At 38.2% G+C, this 23,785-nt stretch overlaps 1 protein-coding gene across 1 annotated transcript in view; it reads right to left on the reverse strand.

Moving 5' to 3' along the window:
* FBN2 (fibrillin 2) overlaps positions 1 to 23,785 on the reverse strand; it is a 279,939-nt gene that overhangs the window by 145,157 nt on the left and 110,997 nt on the right. Inside the window, 4 exon segments of the mRNA XM_027775292.1 lie at positions 847 to 984; positions 2,491 to 2,724; positions 3,925 to 4,077; positions 18,325 to 18,450. Coding sequence (XP_027631093.1) covers positions 847 to 984; positions 2,491 to 2,724; positions 3,925 to 4,077; positions 18,325 to 18,450 — 651 coding nt within the window.

Here is a 23,785-nt window from a genome sequence, read left to right on the forward strand (position 1 = left end):
AAGGCAAACAAAAGACTGTATTTGATGCCAGAGTTAAATACAGTCAAGCTTAAAATTTTGAGTTCAGGAGTATTTACTGCTGTGTGCGTGGTTAGTTTTTCAGTATTTAAAGGCATTCTGATTAGTTTGATGGTGAGATTATCATATATAATTTTTCAAATATTACAGAGAACACTGTCAACTTTGGACAAATCTGCAGAACATAGTGAACTTATGAACACAATAGATTCCTTTTCATATTTAGTTTATATTAAGAATAAGCAATTCTGTGAATGAAGGGAAAGAAGAGTCAGACACAGAGTCAAAATACAGGTTGACCATTCCTAACCCACAAACTCAAATTCTGAAATACTCCAAAATCTGACACTGTTTGAATGCCTGAGCGATGCCAGAAATAGAAAATTCCATACCTGACCTCATGTGACAAGTCAAATGAAACACTGCAATACAAAAATAGTATGTAAAATTACCTTCTGGCTATGAGTGTAAGATGTATAGGAAACAGATGAATTTCATGTTTAGACATGGGCTCCATCCCCCAAGATATGTCATTATGTATATGCAAATGTTTCAAAATCAGAAAACAAAACCAAAAAAGGCAAAGTTTAAAATACTCTGGCCCCAAGCATTGGATAAAGAATACTCAACCTGTATTGAGAACCTGAAAATCTGGGAAATTCTTGGTGATCTAGCTCTGCAGTAGGTTAAAGGGTACGAACAGAGGAGAAAGTGGAAATTAGTTTGATTTCAAAAGACTTTTCAAGACAAAACCATATTCCGTCCCACTTCTTCCTGTAGTCTAACAGCTGTTCAAACACTGAGGATGCCTGGAGAGCCATGACTTACCTATGCAGTCTCCACTGGCGTCCTGCTTGTAGCCCATGTTGCACTCACACCGGTAGCTGGAAACGGTGGGGATGCAGCGCCCATTTAAACAAAGGTTAGCGTGGTGCTTACAAATGTCTATCGTCTGGTTCAGAATTGCTATGGAAAATTAAAGCACAAGTAATGTTTAATCATTACCACACGTATCACTTTCCTTAGACTTATTTTTTTTCCCTTTTTTTGGACTTTTTGCCATAGAGCATGTGTGCTTGCCAGAAAGACAAACAAAAACAGAGAGAGGAAAAGTGAGAAGTCACCCCCTGGGGGATGGCCACGCCACAATCCCTTCTTCTCTATTCTCCTCTTGGGATTTTAGGCCCACACGTACACACACCTGGCATGTTTCAAGCCACCGGGTTTGGGACTGGAACCATGGTTTGCCATGTGGGAGTCCAGCATCTTAACTGCTGCACCAAATGCTGGCCCCTTAGAGTTGATTTTTATTTATTTATTTATTTATTATTATCATCATAATCTTCTTTATATTACATTGGATTACATATAACTTTACAGTGTATTACATTGCTTTTTCAAAAGGGAATGCCATGCATGTCAGTCAATACAGAGACCTTAATCTTCCCACTTCATCATTCAGTATCTTTTCTATGTTTTTCCCAATCATTATTATTATTATTCTAAGTATTTTTTTAAACAGTTAATCACTATTTCTCATTTTGCTTGTGTTGAGTTGATTTTTTAAAAGATATTTAACAGTAAATTAATTAGGTGTATATTAAAAGTCCACATTATTAAGTTTAATGTAGATGATCTACCAAATATTCTTAAGACATGATTGTAACATGCATTTGTTAAGTTACACATCTGGAAATTTTGCCTATAATGATGTCTTTTTAAAAGTTCAGGAATGTTCTACTGCACATTTGAGTGTTCTCCATTTCTTTTTCATACTTTGCTGAATATTCAGATAGAGTAAAGAGGCAAGAAGCCAAAAAGAATAAACATAACACTGTGGGACATCATTAAATATTATTAGCAAGAGCAGCGCTTTTAAAAAGAATGAACTTAAATGTTAAGTACACGAATGCCAAAACTGGTCTGAAGCCCATGGTTCTCAGTTTCTTAAGCAATTTAACACAAAAGGGTGAGGAAAAGAAAGATATGCGCATTACAATATTTGGATAGGCACAGAGCAAGACTTGTTCAGCTTATCTCGGTTAAGAAAGGGCTCTGGAAAATTGCTCAAGGGGTGCGTGAATAAGGCAGCATCAAATGATCAAGTGAAATTCTTTAGAACCTAAAACATGCTTTTTAGTGGCGTCATTTGGATTGGAGTATTATTGGGTTCTCATTTAGGTTTTCAAAAAGAGCCTGGGTCACACATTCTTTTCTTCAGTTTAGCCAAACGTTTATAGAACTGAAAAAACTCGTATTTTTCTAAATTTAGTATTACTATATGTTAGACCCTAAAGTAGGTTCTCTCTCTCTCTCTCTCTCGCTTTCTCTCTCTCTCTTTCACACACTCACACATAAAACTCTCTCACACAAACACACATCCCTCTTTTGGAAAATAAAAAACACATTCGATATTATAATATTACTCAAAGCAGAAAACTAAAAGAGTCTGCAGGAAAAGTGACCACTTACTTAGTCCAGTGATGATAGGACCTTGTCCCCCGGCCCCCACACCGGCTCCCCCAATGCCAGGAGAAAAGCCATTGCCTCCAGGGATGGGGATGAAGCCTGTCCCTCCTGGCCCATAGCCATTGCCGTTGCCACTTGGGGCAAAGCCATTCCCCCCAGTGCCTCCAGGTCTGGAACCAGCACTTCCTGGAATCCCTCCCATTGGAAGTCCATCCATGCAAAGTCTACGATGTTCCTCTAGAAGAAAAGAAAGTTTAGTTAAACCCAAATGGCGTCTTCCTGCACAGTCAAAGCTACTGGGTTGCCCTAGATGATTGCAACTGTCCTACATACACTATAAATAAGAAGGTTACTATCTTGATAGTTTTCAGTGCTGGCACTAACAATGAAAAGGTATAGATATTTCAGAAAATATTAAGAACCTGTATGCCATACTATTTTAACTAAATTGTCAAACCAAAGAATCACTATATGTACATTTTTTTTTATGCTCCTGAGTGTAGTTTTTACAATTCCAGACATAACTGTGCATGCAAGAACTTTGCCTACATGGATGAAAATGAAAGCTTTAGGTAGTTCATTCTATATTCTTGGCTTTCCTTGAATCCTCCTTGGTATTACACTTATTTTTCCTGTCTCTTTTCTTCTCTCTAAGGGATTAGGTATAAATATGGCTCCAGAATAATCTTTTGTTCTGTCAAAGATTTTAATGGTAGACAATATCCAAGTAAGACTTTAAATCTGCTCCTTATCTGTCCAAGTATCAAAGTCGAGCAAAGAGAAACAAGAATATAGCAAGTGCCTTATTTACTTAACTGTTTGCGGAATTAAGGCATTATATCCGGAGAGACAGAAATTATTATTTGTCTATTACAAGTGGAACTAGGAGGTTCCAGAATCATTTACTAGGCATCAATTTTGCTTTTTTTTTGGTCTAATGAACAGATTTTGGTGTATTATGCCTTAGCGATTCTGAAAGAACAAAGAATGTGTCTTGCTTATTTTATCCATATAGTACGTGTGTGTGTGTGTGTGTGTGTGTCTGTGTGTGTATATACGTATATATGTATATATGTGTGTATATATGTATATATGTGTATGTATTTTTTAAAATTCAATTATTTTTCATGATTCAAAGATACTCAAACTCTGGAAAAGAGGTCAAGAGGTTTAAAGTCAGTATTGAAACACTGATATTCAAAATCTTTTTTTTTAAATGTTTGCACAAAACAAGTCAATCTACTTTCAGAAATTTGCCTGATGTTACTAAATAGGGTATTATCAAAATTGATCCCAGATAAGCAATGCCACCCTATTCCCCACAAAAACACCCAGGTTATACTGAAGATACTAAGAACATAAGTATACTTGACGTCAGGAAGAGCAAAGGATATTATTGTTACTAATTTTCCTCACAAGGTCTGTCCAGCCACTCACCAGATCCTCTAACAGGACAGGCCTCAGGGATGCTTCCGATGCCCCAGCAGCGGCCAGGCTCACAGCAGCACTGCATCTTTGTCATTCTGCCTGGGAGCTCTTGTGCACAGCGACCATTCACGAGGCCTGAGAAACACGTGCCTGTTCTCTGATCTGAACGTGTGAAAGTAAAATGGAAGACATGGTCAAATTACCTCAGATTCTTAAGCAATCACTTCACACATTAGAAGAGGATAGGTGAAGCTCATTTTTTTTTTTTACTTAATCTCTATTATATTCGTTCGTTTCTTTACTCATTTCATTTCTATATATTTATTCATTCCATTACTCATTTATCCAGCAAACATTCCTGAGCACTTATTCCACGTCATATCTCACAATAAAAAAATTAAAGATATGGAGCAGATATGAGGGCAAACTGCAGTGAGAAGCCAAGCTCAGATAGATCTGTAGCTTGAGGGAAAGCAGCAACCCTATCTCAATCCCCAGTAGACCTTGAGATAATAGTGTTACGTGCCACTGAGATTTAGTAGTTGTTTGTTGTGCAGCAATATCTGATTGATACAATTTTAAAAGATCAATCAGAAGCAGATCAAGACATTTGATCAGGGACTTAACTTCTGGAAGAGTATGAGCCATGGAGGTGTCTGAGGGAGCAGTGTCTCAAAGAGCAAGAAGAGGATGTTTATTTTGCTATGAAAAAACTAGAGATCCATGAATAGTTTTTCATAATACACATTTCCCGTGAACATTTTGGAAATTCTCCCTTGAATACCTGTGAGATGCCAGTATGCATACATTATCCTAAGCCATGAAGCTGGATCAGACATTTTGAAAAACTAGGGCTGCTAATTATGTCCATTGATGATGGTGAGAGATAAAGGGAGGGAAGGACTCAGAAGTCACCATTCGGTCTGGTAGAACTGCTATGGTTAGTCTGTGCATGATCCCACAGGATTTGAGGTAGGGAGGTGACATGATCAAATAAGACTGTATTAGGAGTTACTATGGCAGCTATGCAGAGAATGACTCAAAACTGCAGACAAGGGCTAGAGGACAAGTTATGGTGACTTTGAAAGACTGCATGTAATGTGAAATTGCACAGGAATAAAATATCAATATCACCTGCAAGCTTTGTGGGTTCATAACTGAAATTGCCTTCATTTTGCCTAGTTAACTATTAATATATATTATTTATTTTTTATTTATTTTGTTTTTTCTTTAGGTTTTGCTATAGGGCCCATGTGCTCACCAGTGAAAGAAAAGGAGAGAGAGAATGAGAATGAGAATGAGAGAGGAAGAGAGAGAGAGAGAGGAGAGAGAGAGTGAGAGAGAGTAATCAACCATCTCCCCAGGAGGAATGGCCACACTGCACTCCCTTTTCCTCCACTCTCCCTATGGAATTTTGGGCACGTATGCACTCGCCTGGCATAATTTTCAAGCCATGGGGTCCGAGACTAGAACAGTGGTTAGCCATGTGGAATCCGGTGTCTTAATCATCATGCTACCTGCTGGCCCACGTTATCCAATTTTTATCAAGATGCTTTCAAAAAGCCAGCAGCTGGCATGAAAGTGAAGGTGGCTGAACCCTACATGGTCAATTCTGCAGTTTGAGTCCCGGACCCAGTGGTTTATAAATCACACTAGGCATGTGTATGTCCCACCACAATTGGGAGCTGTGTATCAATGATGCAGATGAAACTGTTAGTAACATAACTCCATAACCAGGTAAAGCTCTGGATACTGAGTTCACAACAAATACACTATTTCCTTAAATGGTCCATGGTATACTTCGGGGCGCTTATAAGCCATCACAAAATAAAGGAACTGGCTTTAAGATACTCTGTGTAAGAATCTGAATGCTTTCTCTAATTTTCCAAAAGAAATCCAGTGTGTCCAAAAACAAAGCAGTAAGTCTGATGCAGGCATGCCTATCTAACAACTCTGCAGATATTTCAAACATGTCAGAGTTGGGCTTGGCCAGGCTATCACTGGAAATAATTCCATAGAATGTGAATAAATGTAGGAAAGACCAAAACTCTTAACAATAATCACTGTTAACAAAACACAACCAGTGCAACAGGTAGGATGAATATGTTTATTTCTTCAAGTCTTCTTCAAGGAGGAGGTTGTAGCATTTGATAAGGAGGGGAATAAAAAACAAGTTATCTGGGACCAGGAGATGGCACAGTGGTTACTTCTTTGGATTCCAACATGGCCAACCACGGTTTGAATCCTGGACCCAATGGTTTCAAAATCATACTGGGTACATGTGCGTGCGTGCCTAAGATTCTGGGAGGAGAAGGGATTGTGGTATGAACATCTTCCCTAGGGGGCGATTTCTCACCTTCCCTCACACTGTGTCTGTCTATCTCTCTCTCCTGGCCAGTGCACATGCCCTAAGGCAAAAAATCTTGAAAAAAAAACAAGAAATGAAACAAAGCAAATATCCATGGACTTGAGTCAGGAGACCTAGGTTTACATCCAAAATTCATTATTGAATGTAGCAATCATATTAACCCTTCTTCCTCATATAACAGGAATAGTAGGAGAATAAAATAAAGCAACACGTGTTTGTTTTTGGTAAATCAGTGGTTTAGTCACTGTGAATGTCCATTCCAATCAAAGATCCTGGGTTAAATATGAAAAAAACAAAAAAACAACTTAAAAATGTATCACCTAACTAGTATGAAAGAAAAGATAAAACTGAGCCTCCAAATAAAATGAAAATAGAGCTTTAGGAAATAAATATGCAGTTAGGTTTTATCTTCAGACTCTTCTTAAACTCTGGAGACAGACTTTTAAGTCCGAGAGTTTCACAGGGTCTAGAACATAAGAGATAAAAAGCCCAGATTCCACCCTTCCCCAACACATAACAGGAAACTCTCTTATAAAGTACGGCCCTAAACAGTATATCCTTTGTAGATGGATAATGCAGGGGGGAGGAGCAGCTAGGAAACTTGTCTGTCTCCACCTTGATGTGTGTATGTGGGGGTGGTATGGGGTGGGAAGGAGAGGGTCTCTCCTTTGAATGTGTAACCACAAGTACTTGCTCACATAAGTAGCATTCATATTAGATTTTCAGTGTAAAAAACTTCAAAGGAAGAATATAATATAAAAAGTTTCTCTGGTAAGAATAATCTAAGCAACCTACAAAACCAATACAAACAGGGGATTTTATAATAATGAAATCAAAGCATTCTCATAGTCAAAATTCCAAGAAAAAGGAGGAGCTGGGTCTGACAGATGGCATGGTGGTAAAGGGCACTGGACTCCCGTATGGCTGACCGCAGTTTGAGTCCCAGACTTGGTGGTGGTTTACTTTCTCACGTTCTCTCTCTCTTTCTCTTTTTCACTCACTCTGTCCTTTCCTGGTCAAATTTAAATAAATAAATAAAGTTAAATAAAATAATTCTTTTCTTAAAAAAGGAAGGCGCTAATGGTAGAATAGAAAGCACACACAAAAAAACAAGATTCAATGAACAAACTCCAGTTGGATAAACAGCATATTTCAAATATTGGAACTATCAGACCAATTCTGACAATTATTAATTGTTTTAAATGGTTAATAATTAAATATCAAAAACAAATTATATTTAATATGTTTAAAGCAATTCAATTCTGAAAATTTGAATAGAGAAAAGGATCCCATAAACAATGAAAAAGCAGAATTAAAAGAACTTTAAAAAGCTTCAATAAATAAAAAATACTATAACTGATATAAAATACTGGATGGAGACACTATACTAAACAAGTATGTCACATGGTTGAGAGAATTACTGAGCTGGCAGGAATATATGAAGATGTTATTTTCAATGTAGTTCAGAGAGATAAATAGGAAATGTTTAAAGAAATTAAGAAAAATAGAGACAAGAGTGAAAGGATAATTTACTTCTAATAAGAGTACTAAAAAAGAGTAATAAGCAGAATATAGAAAAGGAAATATTCAAAAGACACTATCATTATCTTAGAACTTCCCAGCATTGTTATAAGATAACCTCAGATGTAGGAAGTCTAATAATTTGATAAAAAAATCTGCAACCAGCCGCGTCACTGTGATACTGCAGAATGATCCCATTGGGGGTTCTGGTCTCTCTTTCTCTGTCTTAGCCTCGTGGAAGAAAGAAATAAGAAGAATTGCTGACTCCTAAGTAGAACCAATGGATGCCAGAAAGCAATGAAATATTATCTTCTGTACAATTGAATAAAACAGCTACCAAACTAAAGTTCCGTATCCTGAGAAACCATGTTTTCAGAAGGCAAGCTAAGAAAAACAAAAACAGAGTTTTCTACTACAAGAGTTTTGCTAAAGAAACATTGAATGAAGTATTTTGGGCAAAAGGAAGAGTATTCCATCTGAAGGTCTGGATGCACATAGGAATAATATGCAAAACATACTACTAAATAGGTTAGTGAATCAACCTATTTAGTATGACATATTGCTCAGTAAATGTCCAGTGTGTTGCACATAGAGGATGATAATAGACTAGAACTGTTAAAAGTTGGCAGAAGAATATCAGAGTTTAATCATTTTAATATTCTTTTAGTGTTTAGATGTGGGTAAAATATGTATTCATTTTTGACTTTAGGTTACACATGCACCTTACAACAGCTAGGATAGGGACCAGCAGGTGACTAAACGGCTAGGTCACTGGATTCCCACGTAGTTGACCACAGTTTGCATCCTGGACCTGGACCCAGGTGCATGCATGCTCAAAATCCTGAGAGGGGACTGGAGGAGAAGGGACTGCGGTGTGACCATCCTCCCTGGGGGAGGTGGTGATTTCTTGCTTTCTGTCTCTCTGTTTCTCTCTGTTTCTGGTGAGCACACCTGCCCTATAGCAAAAATCTTTCTAAGAAAAAAAAAAAAGCCCCAGCTAGGATAGACACTAAGACCACAGAAATAGAACATGCACTGTCTTAACAATAGAGGAAAAAGAATGCAGTATGTGGGAGGAGGGAGGACTTAGAATAAATCCTAAAGAAAACAGAAAAAGGGGGAAAAAGTAACCAAAAAAAGCAATATAAATAGCACAAAGATGGTAGAAATAAAAAAAGTAATCTATAAAAAATACAAATAAACATATACCTCAATTGAAAAAAAAAACAACACAAAGATTTGTACACCTAGCAGAAAACTAAACAAAACAGATGTAGGTTATTTAAAAGACACACAAACGAAAACATAAGAATCTTGAAAGATTGTATAGGAAAACTATACAATCTGCATATGCTTAAACTCCAATCCCACTCACAAAATGTGGTACAAAAATAACATTAAATTGCACTAAGAAAATATTTACAAATAGACCAAGAATTTAAAAAAATTAGAGTCAATAAATGTATAATAAAAAAGTTCAATTCACAAGGAAAATAGAAAATATTTATACATTTATCACTTGATGACACAGCACTAAATGATATAAAACAAAAACAAAACTACGTAAAGAAGCTGAGAAATCTACCACCACAGTGGGATACTTACACAACTCTCTGAATAATAAGATAAATTCTATGGGCATAGAAAAAATTAGAACAGTATAATTAACAAGTATTTTTTTTTTGAGAGGTTTTTGCTATAGGGCATGTGCGCTCATCAGACAGACAGAGACAGACAGAGAAACAGGAAGCGAGAAATCACCCCCCAGAGGAGATGGTCATGCCGTGATCCCTTCTCCATTCTCCTCTCGGGATCTTGGGCACGCATGCACATGCGCCCGGGTCCGGGACTTGAACCGCAGTCGACTACGTGGGAGTCCAGCGACATAGCCATTACACTAACTGACGGTCTCACTAACAAGTTCTTTTAAAAGAATTATTTAATTTTAATTTTATTTGTCATCATCATTATTATTATTATCTAATTTGACCAGAGAGAGAGAGGGAGAGCAAGCCACCAGGTTCAGGACTTGAACCATGGCTGGCCATCCAGTGTCTTAACCACCAGGCCACCTGCTGGCCCAGTAAACAAGTTTGATCTAATAGGTATATATCTAGACTTAGCATCCATTATAGAACACCAAGTCTGCATGGCAGATTTATAAAAATCGATCATTTGCTAAGCCATAAAGCAAGTATCCGAGTATTTCCAAGGTTCTGTAGCATCTGACTGTATTCTCCGACCACAATGTTTGTAAGGAGGTTGGAAACTGATAACAAAAGAAACCAGGAAAACACCCACACACTTCTAAACCATTCATGGGTTAAATACAGTATCATATCGGAAGAAAGGCACTATGGATAAAAATGCCAAGAATGACCTAGCAGGGATTCATCAGAAACTCATTCTATGCCAGTCCATAGACTTTGGGAGTCTGCAGTGATATGCGAAGGGGCTCACAAATCCCTATTCACATAGAACATCACAATGTGAGTGAATAACACCTGATAGCATGCAGGCACAACCATGCTTCACATGTATGGATACACCAGTGTGGCTAATAAAATTCAAATTCATTTAAAACTACTACTAAGTACTCAGTAGCTTTTTCATTATGTATTTTCTCAAAGATATTAAATTACCATCATGTGGGGATCTGAAAATCATTTTCTATGTTTAAAAGGAGCCTTTAAATTAAGAAAATAAAAAAGTCAGCAGATGGTGTAGAGGTTAAGGTAGCTGGATCCCACATGGTTAACTGCCAAGTTCGAGTCCCAGACCTGGTGGCTTGAAAAGCATGCTGAGCATGTGTGCATGCAGGCCCAAAATCCTGAGAGAATAATGGAAGAGAAGGATTATGGCATAGCCCTCACCCCTGGGAGGGTGATTTCTCACTTTTCTTCCTCTCTCTCTCTGGCAAACGCACATACCCTGTAACAAAAACTAAACTAAACTTAAATTAAAGAATACTATAACCATTGTTGCACACAGTGGAAACCTCTGATCAGTCCTATCCCATATACTGGAGGGAACTGAATCCTCCAGGTGAAGGTGGAAAAGCAGTTAAGGGAAGATCTTTTCCTTTTTCATATATTCCACAACCGATCTCTTCTAAAAACAACAGGAACCCGGACAATTGACTTCCAATCCCTTAAGCCAAACATGGGGACCAGCAGATTGCACAATGGTTACATTGCTGGACCCATGTAGTCAACTGCAGTTTGAGTCCCAGACTTGGCAACCTAAAACTCAAGCCAAGAGTATGTGCGTGAGTGCCCAAAATCCTGACAGGAGAATGGAGGAGAAGGGACTGGGGCGTGGCCATGCCCCATGGGGGCTGATTTCTCACTTTGTGTCTCTCCCTCTCTCTGGCCAGCGCATGTGCCCTATAGCAAAAATCTCAACAACAACAACAACAACAACAAATCGTATCATGTGGAAAAATATGCGGAATAAAAAAGGGACACCAGATAGAAATAGAAGTTGCCCAGGCACATTATCCCTTGAAACGAAGAATTATTCAGGACAATGGCTGATGAAAGGCCAAAACCCGAAATCCTCCCAGCACTTGGGATATGTTTAACTATAGGACTGCTATGTCGTAACTAATGCAGACAAGTCTGTTTCTCTAATCATCTCTTAACACCGTCATTACATTTCCTGAATAAGGTTTACAAGGCGTCTTATTGACAGTCCGGCTGAGAACAGGAAGCAATTCATCTCCTCTGATTAAAATATAAATCTATCTTGAAACAAAGTATAATGGTATGCTTATCAGAGTTTGTTTCATGACTTGACATTTAGTCTAAACTTGATTTCAGAGAACTAATGGTTTCTTACACAATGTGATGAAACCTGGGTAAAATTGGGGATTATATCTTGTAATAAATGTTTCCTAGTGAATGGGCTTTGCTCATTAAAAAATGAAGAGTTCAGCCAAAAATACACTGATGAGGTTAGCGCAGGTCAGGGCACCAGCAACGGGAGGTGTTTGGTAAAGAGCGTCCATTGTCTGAGTACTCATCCCGTACTCGCCTTTTTGATGGTCTGGTTCCAAGCTGGGATCCCCTTGATTAATTCCACAAACTCTTACTGTTTCCAAAATGTGTTTGTATTATTCACCAGTAACTAGAACTAGGAGCAAGGAAACAAATAGAAGCACTGTGGCTCCCAGCTTTACTGTTTCCTTCAAAATAGTGAGTGACTGTCTAATCTCTTTCTAGGAGACTCCTTAATTAAAACTGGTAACCCTGTTCCACAGTCCCCCTTTGTATGATTCCAAACTTAAAACTAATACACTCTTCAGTATACTGTTTCAGCCCTTCCCCTCCCCGCACAGCTTTCAGGTAAACATTTGTAGGGGTTCTGCATTTTCTTTAAAGTGTCTTACTGCAGATGCACAAATGCACCTGTAATCGACACTCAATGCTACAGAGAGTGCTGCAAAACATATATACAGCTTTCTGTACCTCACTGTTTTTAAAAGACTATATCCTGCCCATTACTCTGTGTCATTGTATAAAGGTTTCCCTCATTTCTTTTAAGTAGTACCACTCCCACAACAGCCCATTGAGTTTTGTCTCTGTCTTTGGAATCCTGATGGGCCCTCAACTGCCTTGGGGATCAGCCTGAAGTGTTTAGCATGGCAGTTAATAACCTGAGCAACAGAACTTTGGTCTCAATCGCCCTTTTCATTTGATTTCCAACTACTGTCTTTTTAACATTTGTATTTTCTAAAATGCTTTTACATTTAATCACTATGTATCATTATTCCATACCAAATGAATGCTCCCATCATATATACATTAGATATTGGTTCAAAGATATCACCATACATGTTATGATCAACAGATACTCTTCCATTTTTGTGTTCCTTAAATGTTTTGCATTTCTTTTTCCCTTGATTCCCTCTCTTTCACCCTTTGCCATTTCCCACTCTCCCTCCCTCACTATCTCTAGTATCATCATTTCTCTCCATGCCTTTATATCTCCCAATCTTTCAGTTTCTGCCATAGGGTGCCAACATATGGTATATATTGAGAGGAGACATACAATGCCTCTCTTTCATTGTCTGGCTTGCTTGGCTTAGCAGTAAGTCTTTTATATTTGTCAATTTTTCTATTAAATGCCAGAGACTCATTGTTTTTTACAGCTGAGTAGTTTTCTGTAGTGTGTATGTGCCACACTTTTTCAATCCATTCATCTGTTCATAGACACTTGGGTTGGTTGCATGTCTTAGCGTTTGTGAATAATGCTGCAATAAACATGGATGTGCAAGTGTTTTTCTGACTGAGTGTTTTCTGATCCTTCTAATAGATACCCAAAAGTGGAATTGCTAGATCATATGGTAGTTCTATTTCCAAACACTCTCTTACTCAGACAAGGTCTCCTCACTGTCTCCTGCACCACCCAGATGTTCAGCATCTGTGATCTTGCTTCCACCATTCTTGCTTGGCATATCCTTAGTCCTCCTGTGTCCAGCCCCTGTCTATTCTTCAAGGTCCATGTCAGTGTTCATCTCCTCAAGGTTTTTAACTATAAGAATCAGCTCCTCTTTCTCACTGATGGCATTTGTTACATAAAAACGTATGAGGGGGACCAGCAGTTGGCGTAATGGCTACGTGGTTGGACTCCCATGTAGTCGACCTTGGTTCGAGACCCAGACCCAGTGGCTTAAACTCACACCAGGCGCATGTGTGTGCGTGTCCAAGATCCTGAGGGGAGAATGGAGGAGAAGGGATTGTGGTGTGGCCATCCCTGGGTGGGGGGGGGTGATTTCTCGCTTTCTTTCTGTCTCTCTCTGGCAAGTGCACGCACCTTATAGCAAAAACCTCTCAAAAAAAATGTATTGAGTAATTAATCACCAACTGCTACCCAACAAACTTTCTCTTATATTATTATATGTTCACACTATGTCTTCAGGTTTTGTTTTCTCAAAAAAAAAAAAAACTGATTTGTACACCGAGGCTTTTGTAAAACTCAAGGAAATGCACTAAGATGAGGTAGCAATATCGTATTACTGTAAGAATTTCTAAGCGCTTTATCGCATTTTCTGAACTTGCTGCCAGCTGGCACTTTGGAGTTCCCCTGCTTAAGGTCCTTGCCACATTACCCCACATACAGGATTTGCTCATGGCTGCTTGTCACCTCATTACTTACTTATGTCTGGCTGCCAGTCATTCGTCTGTGCCTACGTTACAATGTAGAAATTAGGTACTAATAATGCCATGCATATTACAATGACAGCACATTCCAAAATGGCATATGGCCCATTAAGTAATGCTATTAAAAATGCTTTTAAGAGAAAGATTATTTACGCTTCAACTCTTCTTAGAGCGGGCATATATTAGTATTCTCCCTTAAAAAAGGAAGTTTTTTTTCCTGGATATTTAAAAACATGGTTAAAATGCATTAGAGCAAAGGAAATCGGGTATCTGACCCTTCTGTTTAGCATACAATGAAATCAGAAAATTACTCTATTTTATAATGAAAATGCCCAGTTAAACTCTCCTTCCATCCGAAACTATTTCCTTATATATAAAAGAAAAAAAAGATCAAGTTTATTGATGCTTTACAATGTGGTATGGACTAGAATATTTGTGTTAACTAGAATAAGGAATTAGGGTAATATCCAGCTGCTCTCAAAATAAAGCCGAAAATAACATACAGTCTTGTACTCATAGAAAAGCTTTGATTTCATCCAACTCAGTATTGTTAACCTATTGTACGGACACAAAATAATCAGTATGGAAAGATCCATGACATAGAATTTAATCATAAATAAATGCAACCTAAAAAATACAGACTCATATTTTTAAAAAAATCAAATGCAAAGATCTCTTACATATTAAAATGTTAGATACATTTTTTTTGTCATGTTTGGAAAACATAAACCTATTCCAAATGTAACCCAATTATTCAAGAATTTCTGAATGTTTTTAGATGAACTTTAACATGAATTTTTGTAATCTTGGGAGTGTCATTTTTCCCTCCCTAAGGGCTCTCCCCAGTTGCCAGAGGTAAGGAAAGTTTATACTGAAGTGGGTGAGACTCCTCGTTAGCATTTATTCTGGAGCACAAACAAGCTCTTGCTGCGTGAGCATCTAGGACCCTAACTCAATGCCACCACTTCATGCCCAGCAAGACCAAGCGATGCAAAGCAGTTATGGCTGCCATGAAGTCTTTACATACAATATCCTCTCATCGTTCATCTCTTGGCTTTCCTGTTCATTCAGAAAGGTTTTACTGAGCCCAGGTTTTTGTTCTAACAACTGCTATAAGGCCTAGGGTTCATGAACTGCCCAAGGTGGGACTTCATAGAGCTCTCAGTCTGACCAGTGAGTAAGGAACCAGTATCTATGACAGTGTGATGAATCCTGAAATGAGGGAACGTAAAACATTAAGAGAGGAGATGATTAATTTTGCCCAAGAAGAAAATTCAATTTAGGTGAAATGACTATAAAGAAATCTGGTAATTAATTTGGGACTAAATAGATACGTTAGATTTTTAAAAAATCAAGTGCAGGTGGGAAACAAGATGCTTCCAGCAGAGAGGGTACTGAAGGCCAAGGCATGGCAGAGTGGGCCTGTACAGCACTGACAGACACGTGAATGTGAGGCAGCAAGTGGTTAGAGATGAGTCCTGAATACAGCCTCAGTCAGGTTCTAAAGCACCTTGAATTCAGGTGAACACCTAGGACCTGGGGCCAGCAGATGCTGTAGTGGTGAAGGAGCTGGAGTCCCACATGGCCGACCATGGTTCAAGCGCCAGACCTGGAGACTTGAAACTCACACTGGGCACATGTGAATGCATACCCAAAATCCTGAAAGAAGAATGGAGGAGAAGGGATTGTGGTGTGGCCATGGCCTCTAGGGGGGTGATTCCTAGCTTTCTGTCTCTCTGGTGAGCACACGTACCCTATAGAAAAAAAATTTCTCTCAAAACAAAAATCAAAACAAAACAAAATTAGGACTTTATAAAATATATAGAGAGGCAGGAGGTTAAAGGAGTTTATCTCAATTCAATGGTAAATCAAATATCTCATAGTAAAGTAAAACGGAGTCAATAAATCATTAGGAATCTTGATTATCTGAATATAATAAAAATAGGTCTCATTTTAAAAACAAACAAAAACCAATGAATGCAAATTTCATTTGACTAAAACAAATTGAGAAATTTAATCAATACAGTTAACACAGTGGTTATGGTACTGGACTCCCACATGGCCAACCATAGTCCAAGCCTCGGACCTAGCCACTTCAAAATCATGCCAGGCCCCTGTGTGTGCATGCCAAAATTCCAAAGGAAAATGGAGGAGAAGGAATTGTGGTGTGGCCATTCCCCCTACGGAGTGATTTCTCACTTTTTCTCTTGCTGTTTCTCTCTCCAGGGAGCACATGTGCCCTATGGTAAAACCTTAAATAGATAAATAACTGTATAAAGATAAAAACATTAACACTATATTTATAAATACATAAAACACTAACTGCCAGGGTCTATGGCATCTAGCCAACAGTGTTCAGTGATGATGCCATTCTCAAAATGGCATTTGTCGTACTGAGTTGAATCTATACCTGTTCTAAGCTAATAGCAGTGTGTACATGGGTGTGCACATTATTTTCCTATACAGTTCAAGAGAATCAAGCCAAGCATAGGTACTTCTACTAATTTTCAACTCTCACCAATAACTATTGAATTACATTGAATGAGTCACACTTTATTAGGCATTGAATGGACTGTGATCCTAAATATAGTTAATTTGCTGTTGTACAGACTTAATATTTCACCCAAAGTAATTTATATAATGGAAGATATACATTCTATTCAGATAAAAGCACAATTTTCATTCAAAGATATAAAAGGGAGGAGACCCAAATGGATATCCTACTAGTCCAAGCAGAGTGTGAACACGGTGGTGGAGATACCACGTGTGTTAGACCTGGACCTCTAGGCATTGGGCTCTCTACTCCCTTCAAGTGGGGAGAGTATGTCATAGCAGCACAGAGCTGCAATTGTCCAAATGAGGATTTGAATTTTGGCCCCATTTATTGGCCGTGTAACATTGTGCAAGCCATCCAGCCTCCCTAAGCCTCAATCTCTTCATCTGTAAATCTGGAATAACTAAACCTACCACACAGGGCTGTTACAAGAATTACATACTATATGGACCCATGCAGGCACATTCTTATCCTCCTCCTTGTAATATGAATATTCATGCTTATAATACTAATCATGTTGAGGAACATTTTATTGAACCCTTACCAGAAGAAAATGAAGTAGAGAGAGGTAAGTTGTTTGACCAGGGCCTCACAACTATGAGATAATGAGGTTAGAGAGACTGCCCAGTGCCTTACATGGGGTATGTATTTCATAAATGATAGCTATTATTTTTACTGTCACTATTACTGCTGCATCCATTACTGCCATTACCACTCTTACACTACTTTGATGATGACAATATGGCATCCTAAAGGTAGGATCTAGATATCTCATGCTTACCGCTGGATGGCGGTAGTGAGCCTAGCACCTGCATAGCGGTACATTTTACCAAATGAATTCAGACTACGGTCTTTTAGTTAGTGTGCTAGGATTTCTAGTTTACATCCTTGACTCTCCATTTGCACACGTCTAACCTCGTTCACTTGGGCACTGTCATTAGGATACAGAGATACTAGCAATTAGCTGCTGATATACAAATGGCCTGGTCAAGATGGGAGATTACCATTGCCCCAACCACCACCCACTAGGGAACCATGCAACTCCATCCTCCAGCTACTAGATACGTTTCCCTAATTCTGCAATTCATGAATATTTAGTGACCCTAGAGAGAACTGTGTATTTTTCTCCTTCTCTTTATAGCTCTTGTCAGCTTATAATAGCAATTGAGTAGGCTTCATATTCAAGAATAATGTGAGGGTAACTCACTGCATCATGATCAGGCAGCAAAAGACAGAAGTCTAAGTCTTGCTCAATGATGGATGCCCTACACCATGGACTGAGAAGCACTGTGTCATCTTTTTAAACAAAGGAGGGCATATAAATATATTTAGCTTTAATTGGAATATACCTAAACACAAAATTAAAGGTGTCAATGTCTTTTTTTGTGATACCTACTTTCACTAGAATAAATAAGCTTTCAGTAAATAAGATGTTGCTACTGTCATGATTCACAGCAACAAAAGAACCTTCAATTACTACATCTGTCTCCCAAACCAGATTTTAAAATATCTTTCTCATGCCTTTGTGTCTCTAACACTAGGAGAGAGCAATGTCTTGAGGAAGTCTTCCTTTATTCCCAAAATGATTTTGACAACATAAACAAACCCAGATGGCTTCTGAACCCAAAGTCTTTGCAGAGTACCTGGTCTACCAATTCCTTAACGGTGATACCATTTACTTTAAACCACTCTTTCAGTCATTTCCCCAGTGGTTTTATAATCATTGCCATCTTCATACCTGTTTGGGCTATTCTGTCATTATAAAGAAGCAGTGTATTGTGCCTTCAATGCACAACGCTTACCAATGCACCGAGAGCCATCTGTTGAGGTTACATATCCACGTGGACAAACACAAAAATAGCTTCCCACGGTGTTGGAACATTCGCCAGTTTCACATATCCCAGGAATGATGTTGCACTCATCAATGTCTAATCAAGGGAAGAAGAAGACAACAGAGAAAGGCCTTCATTAAATAGCTTATAAAAGAAACTAAAAAAAAAAAAAAGAATATGAGAGCACTCATGGTTGATTGGGTCAGATCATATAACCCTGAAGATACTCTTGTTTCAGGCCCTAAAGAATTTCTCACATGTATCTATGGGAACTGAGATGAAAGTAAACTCCCATGGTAGTAAAACAAGGCCAACTAAAGCAAAACTCTAGATCCTTTGCTTTTTCCTAAGTGCAATTTAAATTGGAAATAAGTAAAGATGTTAATGTTTTAGTCTCACCCTACATCAACTAGGGAATTATCCTGCTAGAGACTTTGAAAAGACATATACACAAGTTAAATCTTAAAATATGGAATAACTATATTTAAACATGTACAGCCATTTTTCACAATAATTATTTGAACCAACAGAGAGTGGCAAATAATTATTTTTTTCCTAGTTGGCTTCAGGATCTTTTTCTGTGCTTACATTAGAATGTGGGTGTATCTGACATTCTGGGAATAAGTTCAATTTAAAATAATTCAGAAACATGGTAAAGGGCACACTTGGGAGGCTTTGGGAAGTGTCCAGTTTTCCTATTGTACGTCCCTGTACTTACCCATAGCTGACTCAATGCTGGGAATAGTCTATTTCCTTTCCCATTAATGAAAGGTCTGCTTTCTTTTCAATTTTTCCCTAAAGCAGAAAACCTGGCCATTTATCTAAGCTTTAATGTGCTTCTCTTCTAGTCCAGTAAGCAGAAAGAGGTGGAAAGTCAAAGCAAGTTGCCATTAGGTACACCAGGAGCTAATTGGCAATACATTGAAAAGGAAATGAGCCATTGTGAGAAAAGTCCAGCCTGGATGCCTGGGGCCCGCTGTCTTTTTTCCAGAAACAGAGGTAGCAAAGACCAATGAATAGAGGAAACAATTTTAAAGCCATTAACATAGATAATTACTTAAAAGTCTAAGTAAAGGATAGCTTTTCCTTTTCTTTTAGAGTCTTTTCATTTTAGTTGCATGTATCTTTTAGAACCTATGAATAAAAAGATAGGGAAAACATATATTCTTATTGTAAATACAGAAAAAAAGTTTTTAAAACCCCACCATTTGGAAAAAAAAAAAATTGTTGGCAGTGCCTTTCTGGCATTCCCTTGTATTGGCCTAGTCGTTATCTTTTTTTCATTTATCCTGACAAGCCACTCTTGCCTATGAGCTGTATCAAGAAATAACTACATGCTTATGTGTCTTCTTGGTGTGTTTTATAAAAAATTACCAGATTCAGACATTCTCTGAAATAATATCTTCATTTGAGGCTTAACAGTTAGCCGCTGAAGGCACAGAAGTACAAATCGAAATCTACCCTTTCCCCAAGAGAGATCAGAATTCTAACATGAATTGACTACATGAGGAATAAATACATAATGTGGTGAAAGAGTTACCATCAGACTTAATTCAACAAAATGAAACCATGTGTGCAAAATTAGGACCTGTTGCATCCTGTGTTGCTATCTCAGCGCAGCGTGTCTTAATACAACTGAACGTGGACTCGGTAAGAGAGAGCTAAGTACAGCAGCTATACTTAAATGACCAAATAAACTGATCAGTCACCTCTGGATAAAGAAGAGAAAAAACCCCCAAACCAAAAAAACAAAACAGAACAGTGCGAAATAGAACAAGCAATACCAAAGCAAACTACGAAATTCACTTTTTGACTCCCTCAATATCTAAAGTTATACTAACGACCCAGGCATTTATGGAGTCCAGGAATGATGCAAATTCTTAAAAATGAGGAGACTCCAGTCTTTGATTTAAGAATTTGCTTTTATTTCCAGGCATTTCCTTTCATAATAAAGACCTTTTGTGCCTTAGACCTAAATATCCTTCCCAACAACAAAAAGAGTAGAAAATTGAAAGATGTTGAATGTTTTTCTTTTTTTTCAGGAATAAATATCTGGGACCTAGAGGAACACATGGAGTAATATTGAATTTGTGGTTTCTGTGTTAAATATTTCATTGTACAAAATGTCTGTGTGTTTTACAATTCTTCTTAGAATTAAATAGAAACCTTAAAAGGTTAGCTTCAACATAATTATATGTAAAAGGTTCTCAGAAAGGTATTTAAGAATTCTGTATAAAATAATAGAATGTTTTTCATTGATTTTTTTGGGCTAGTAGCCACCCAAGTTTTAAGAATTAAAAAAAATAGGTACATTTAAAAAAAAATGCTGACCCAAACACCCTGCATTTCAAGGCCATTTTATATATGAGTTGAAGGTCATCATTGGATGTGGAAGGAGTATCTTCATAAGTAGAAAACATATTACCTAGACTCAAATAAGTGTCCTAATGGTGACATGTCTCATGGGGGAAGGCAGTCTTAGCAATGGGGAATTGGTTTCATTCATGTTGTGCACGCCAAATGTTCTTCCACTCACCTTCCCTTGAACTTTTTTGGAAACTTTTAGCAGCTCAAAGACTTGGTCTGCAAATAGAAAAACTGACCCAAACCGACATAAAAGCATTTTAAAAGCTCTCCTCTCCTGAAGTCCAGAAATGGTTTAAGACAGTATCTCTTGCTCAGGTTCTCTGACATAAGCTATGTGCTTCTCGGTGCCGGCACTTTATTCTCAGTCTGCCTTCTCTGATGAGGGTAAAGTGGTGGAAGCAGGTTGAGGTTAGTCCTCTGACGGAGCCATCAGTGGGAGAGAGGGTGAGCCTTGCAGTGGCTCTCCATAACCCCCAACAAATCTTCTGTTTGGCCTACTGACTTGAATTGGAGTATGTGCCAATTTCTGAGTTACTCCTCTAGCCAGGGTCATGTGTTGATTAGCTTGAGCCTGGAGTCTTGAACCAATAATTGTGGCAAGGAGGACAAAGTTAGCTTTAGACTAATAAAGAACACCACCAATAAAAAACAGCATGAGCGGATGAATCTCAAAGTATAGCACCGTGGAAGAGTGGACAATGTCTCAGAATGTCTGGGAAACTTTGGGCAATAAGCTTAGCTAGTTAGGAATATGCCAAATCCTGGAGAATCGTTCTACGCACTTTGGCTTTTATTCTGAATGTGATGGATAGTGCCTATGGAGAAGTTCAAATTAAACAAGAGTACTATGCAGTAAGCAAACATGTATTTTAGAAAAAAAAAAAAACCCTTGAGTTTTTTTTACATTTAAGGAGGGAATCGTGCGAACCATCAACATCCAAGGGAATGTCAGTGGGAAAAAGGCCGGTGTAGGAGACTTGGAAGAAAAGATCAGGGAGTGAAGAGGAAGAGTCTGATGAATGGAGGCTAAGGAAGAACACTGACAAAGAAGGAGTTGTCAGGCTTGGTATGGAAGGGTAATGGGAGAGGTGGACTGGAAAGTGTTTGGTAATTTGAAAAATCTGAACAGAGTTTTTTTATAAAAGAAAATTCAATCTAAACAAAACCATCTGACAGATTTTTGACTGCCAAACCACATAACCTCATATTTGTCAACCAACATTTACTGTAAATCTTACTCTAAGTAGAAAATAAAGGATAATTTGGCTAGTGTGATCTCAGATATCACTGAATTCTAAGAACATTGCCCTAGAGGTACTGTCAATTCTAATACGTGTGCTTTTATGTCACACACAAAAGCAGTTCATGTAACAATTATGTTACAGAGAACTTAGTACAAACAACACACAAAAAATCGTTTTTAAAAAGTGTTGAGATGCCAGTAGGTGGCATGGTGGTTAAGGCTCTGGACTCCCACATAGTTGATAATGGTTTGAGTTCCAGAACTGGTGGCTTGCTTTCTCACTTGTCCTCTCTCTCTCTCAGTCTGTCTCTCTCTGGTGAGTACATGTGCCCTATAGCAAATTTAAAAAATAATAAATTAAATTTTAGAAAAGGAAAGTATTTTCTTTCCAGCTCAAGGAGCTATATGTATTTGTTCAATTCTGTTCTCTAGAACTGTAAGATATAAATTTGTATTGTTTCAGGCCACTGAGATTGTGGTACCATGTAACTGCAGAAATAGGAAACTAGGACCTTACAGAGAGATATTTAAGAAGAAACAGCATATGTGACAAAGGCAACTTTACAAAAGGATCAGAAGTAAGAAGGTGATGAGGAACTCGAGTAAACTCGCAGAGACTAAGATTTTAGGAAGCTTTACAGTGAAGAAAGTCAGCCAGAAATAGCACAGTGAGAGGTGACTACACAAATGGGGAAAAGTTCTGCGTTAATATGTGAAAGGATTGCATCGTTCGCAGGTGAAGAGGAAGAGGCGAGAAAGAGAAGGATCAACTAAGAAATGGCAAGAGTTAAAAGGAGAACATAAAGGTGATGGAATTAAGTGCAGAGCTGGAATATCTTGCTCTGGAAAAAGGAGAACACACTTCATCAAAGGCAGAGAAAATAGAAAGTGGAAAATGAGGCTTCAGTAGCAGAGAAAATCTGAGGTTGAATAAGTTCATGTCAGATATCTTCCCTCTTCTCGATGGAGTAAAATAGAGTACAGAAGGTCTGAAACTTTAATGTGTGTAACAATCACCTGGTCAACTGATTAAACATGCAGATTGTGACTTCCAGTCAAGATGCTCTGGTATTCCCCTTTTGTTCAAACACAAAGCCCTGGTGGGTGCCAAGTAAAAAGAGGAAAACCAAAAAAATAAATAAATAAAAATAAAAGGCCCAGTTAGTTTCAAAACACAAGACAAACATTTCCTTGGACCAGAAACAAGACTGCAGAACAGTGAGCTGAGCTGACATTCTGGATTTGCTGGACTCCTTCCTCAGAACCGGCAGTGGTGGCCAGGACACCAGGATGACACCTGATGACAATATGGTGCCATAAAGGCTATGCCAGGAAAAGTGCATGGGAACGCAGAGGAGAAATGGGCCATGAAAGACTTCCACGGGAAAGTGACAGTTAAACTGACACGAGTAAACACACCTACAACAGTTTATGAAAGTGCAATGAAATATTGATACCCAGGCAGGGGGCAGAGCGCTCATAAAGATAAGACAAAAGGAAGCATGATTTATTCCAAGAACTATTGGATTGTCGGGAAAGTCATGACACATTTTTGCATAGAAAAACAGAAAACTACATCATGATTTTCCCAGAAACCTATTTAGTAGATGCCTAATATTTCTGAATCAGAGTATGTGGAAAGGGGTGAGGTTAGAGAGAGAAGCAGAGAATAATCATGCAGGAACTCTATCCTGAGAACAGGGGATTCACACAGGGGGATGACATAACCAAACTTGTGATCTAGAAAAATCACTGGGTCTATAAGGTGGAGAAAGGACTGCAGAGGAACACATAAGAGATAGGGAGACCTTGGGACCAGCA

The sequence above is a fragment of the Tupaia chinensis genome, unplaced genomic scaffold (genome assembly GCF_000334495.1).
Source record: "Tupaia chinensis unplaced genomic scaffold, TupChi_1.0 Scaffold000541_1, whole genome shotgun sequence".
NCBI classification, from domain to species: Eukaryota; Metazoa; Chordata; class Mammalia; order Scandentia; family Tupaiidae; genus Tupaia; species Tupaia belangeri.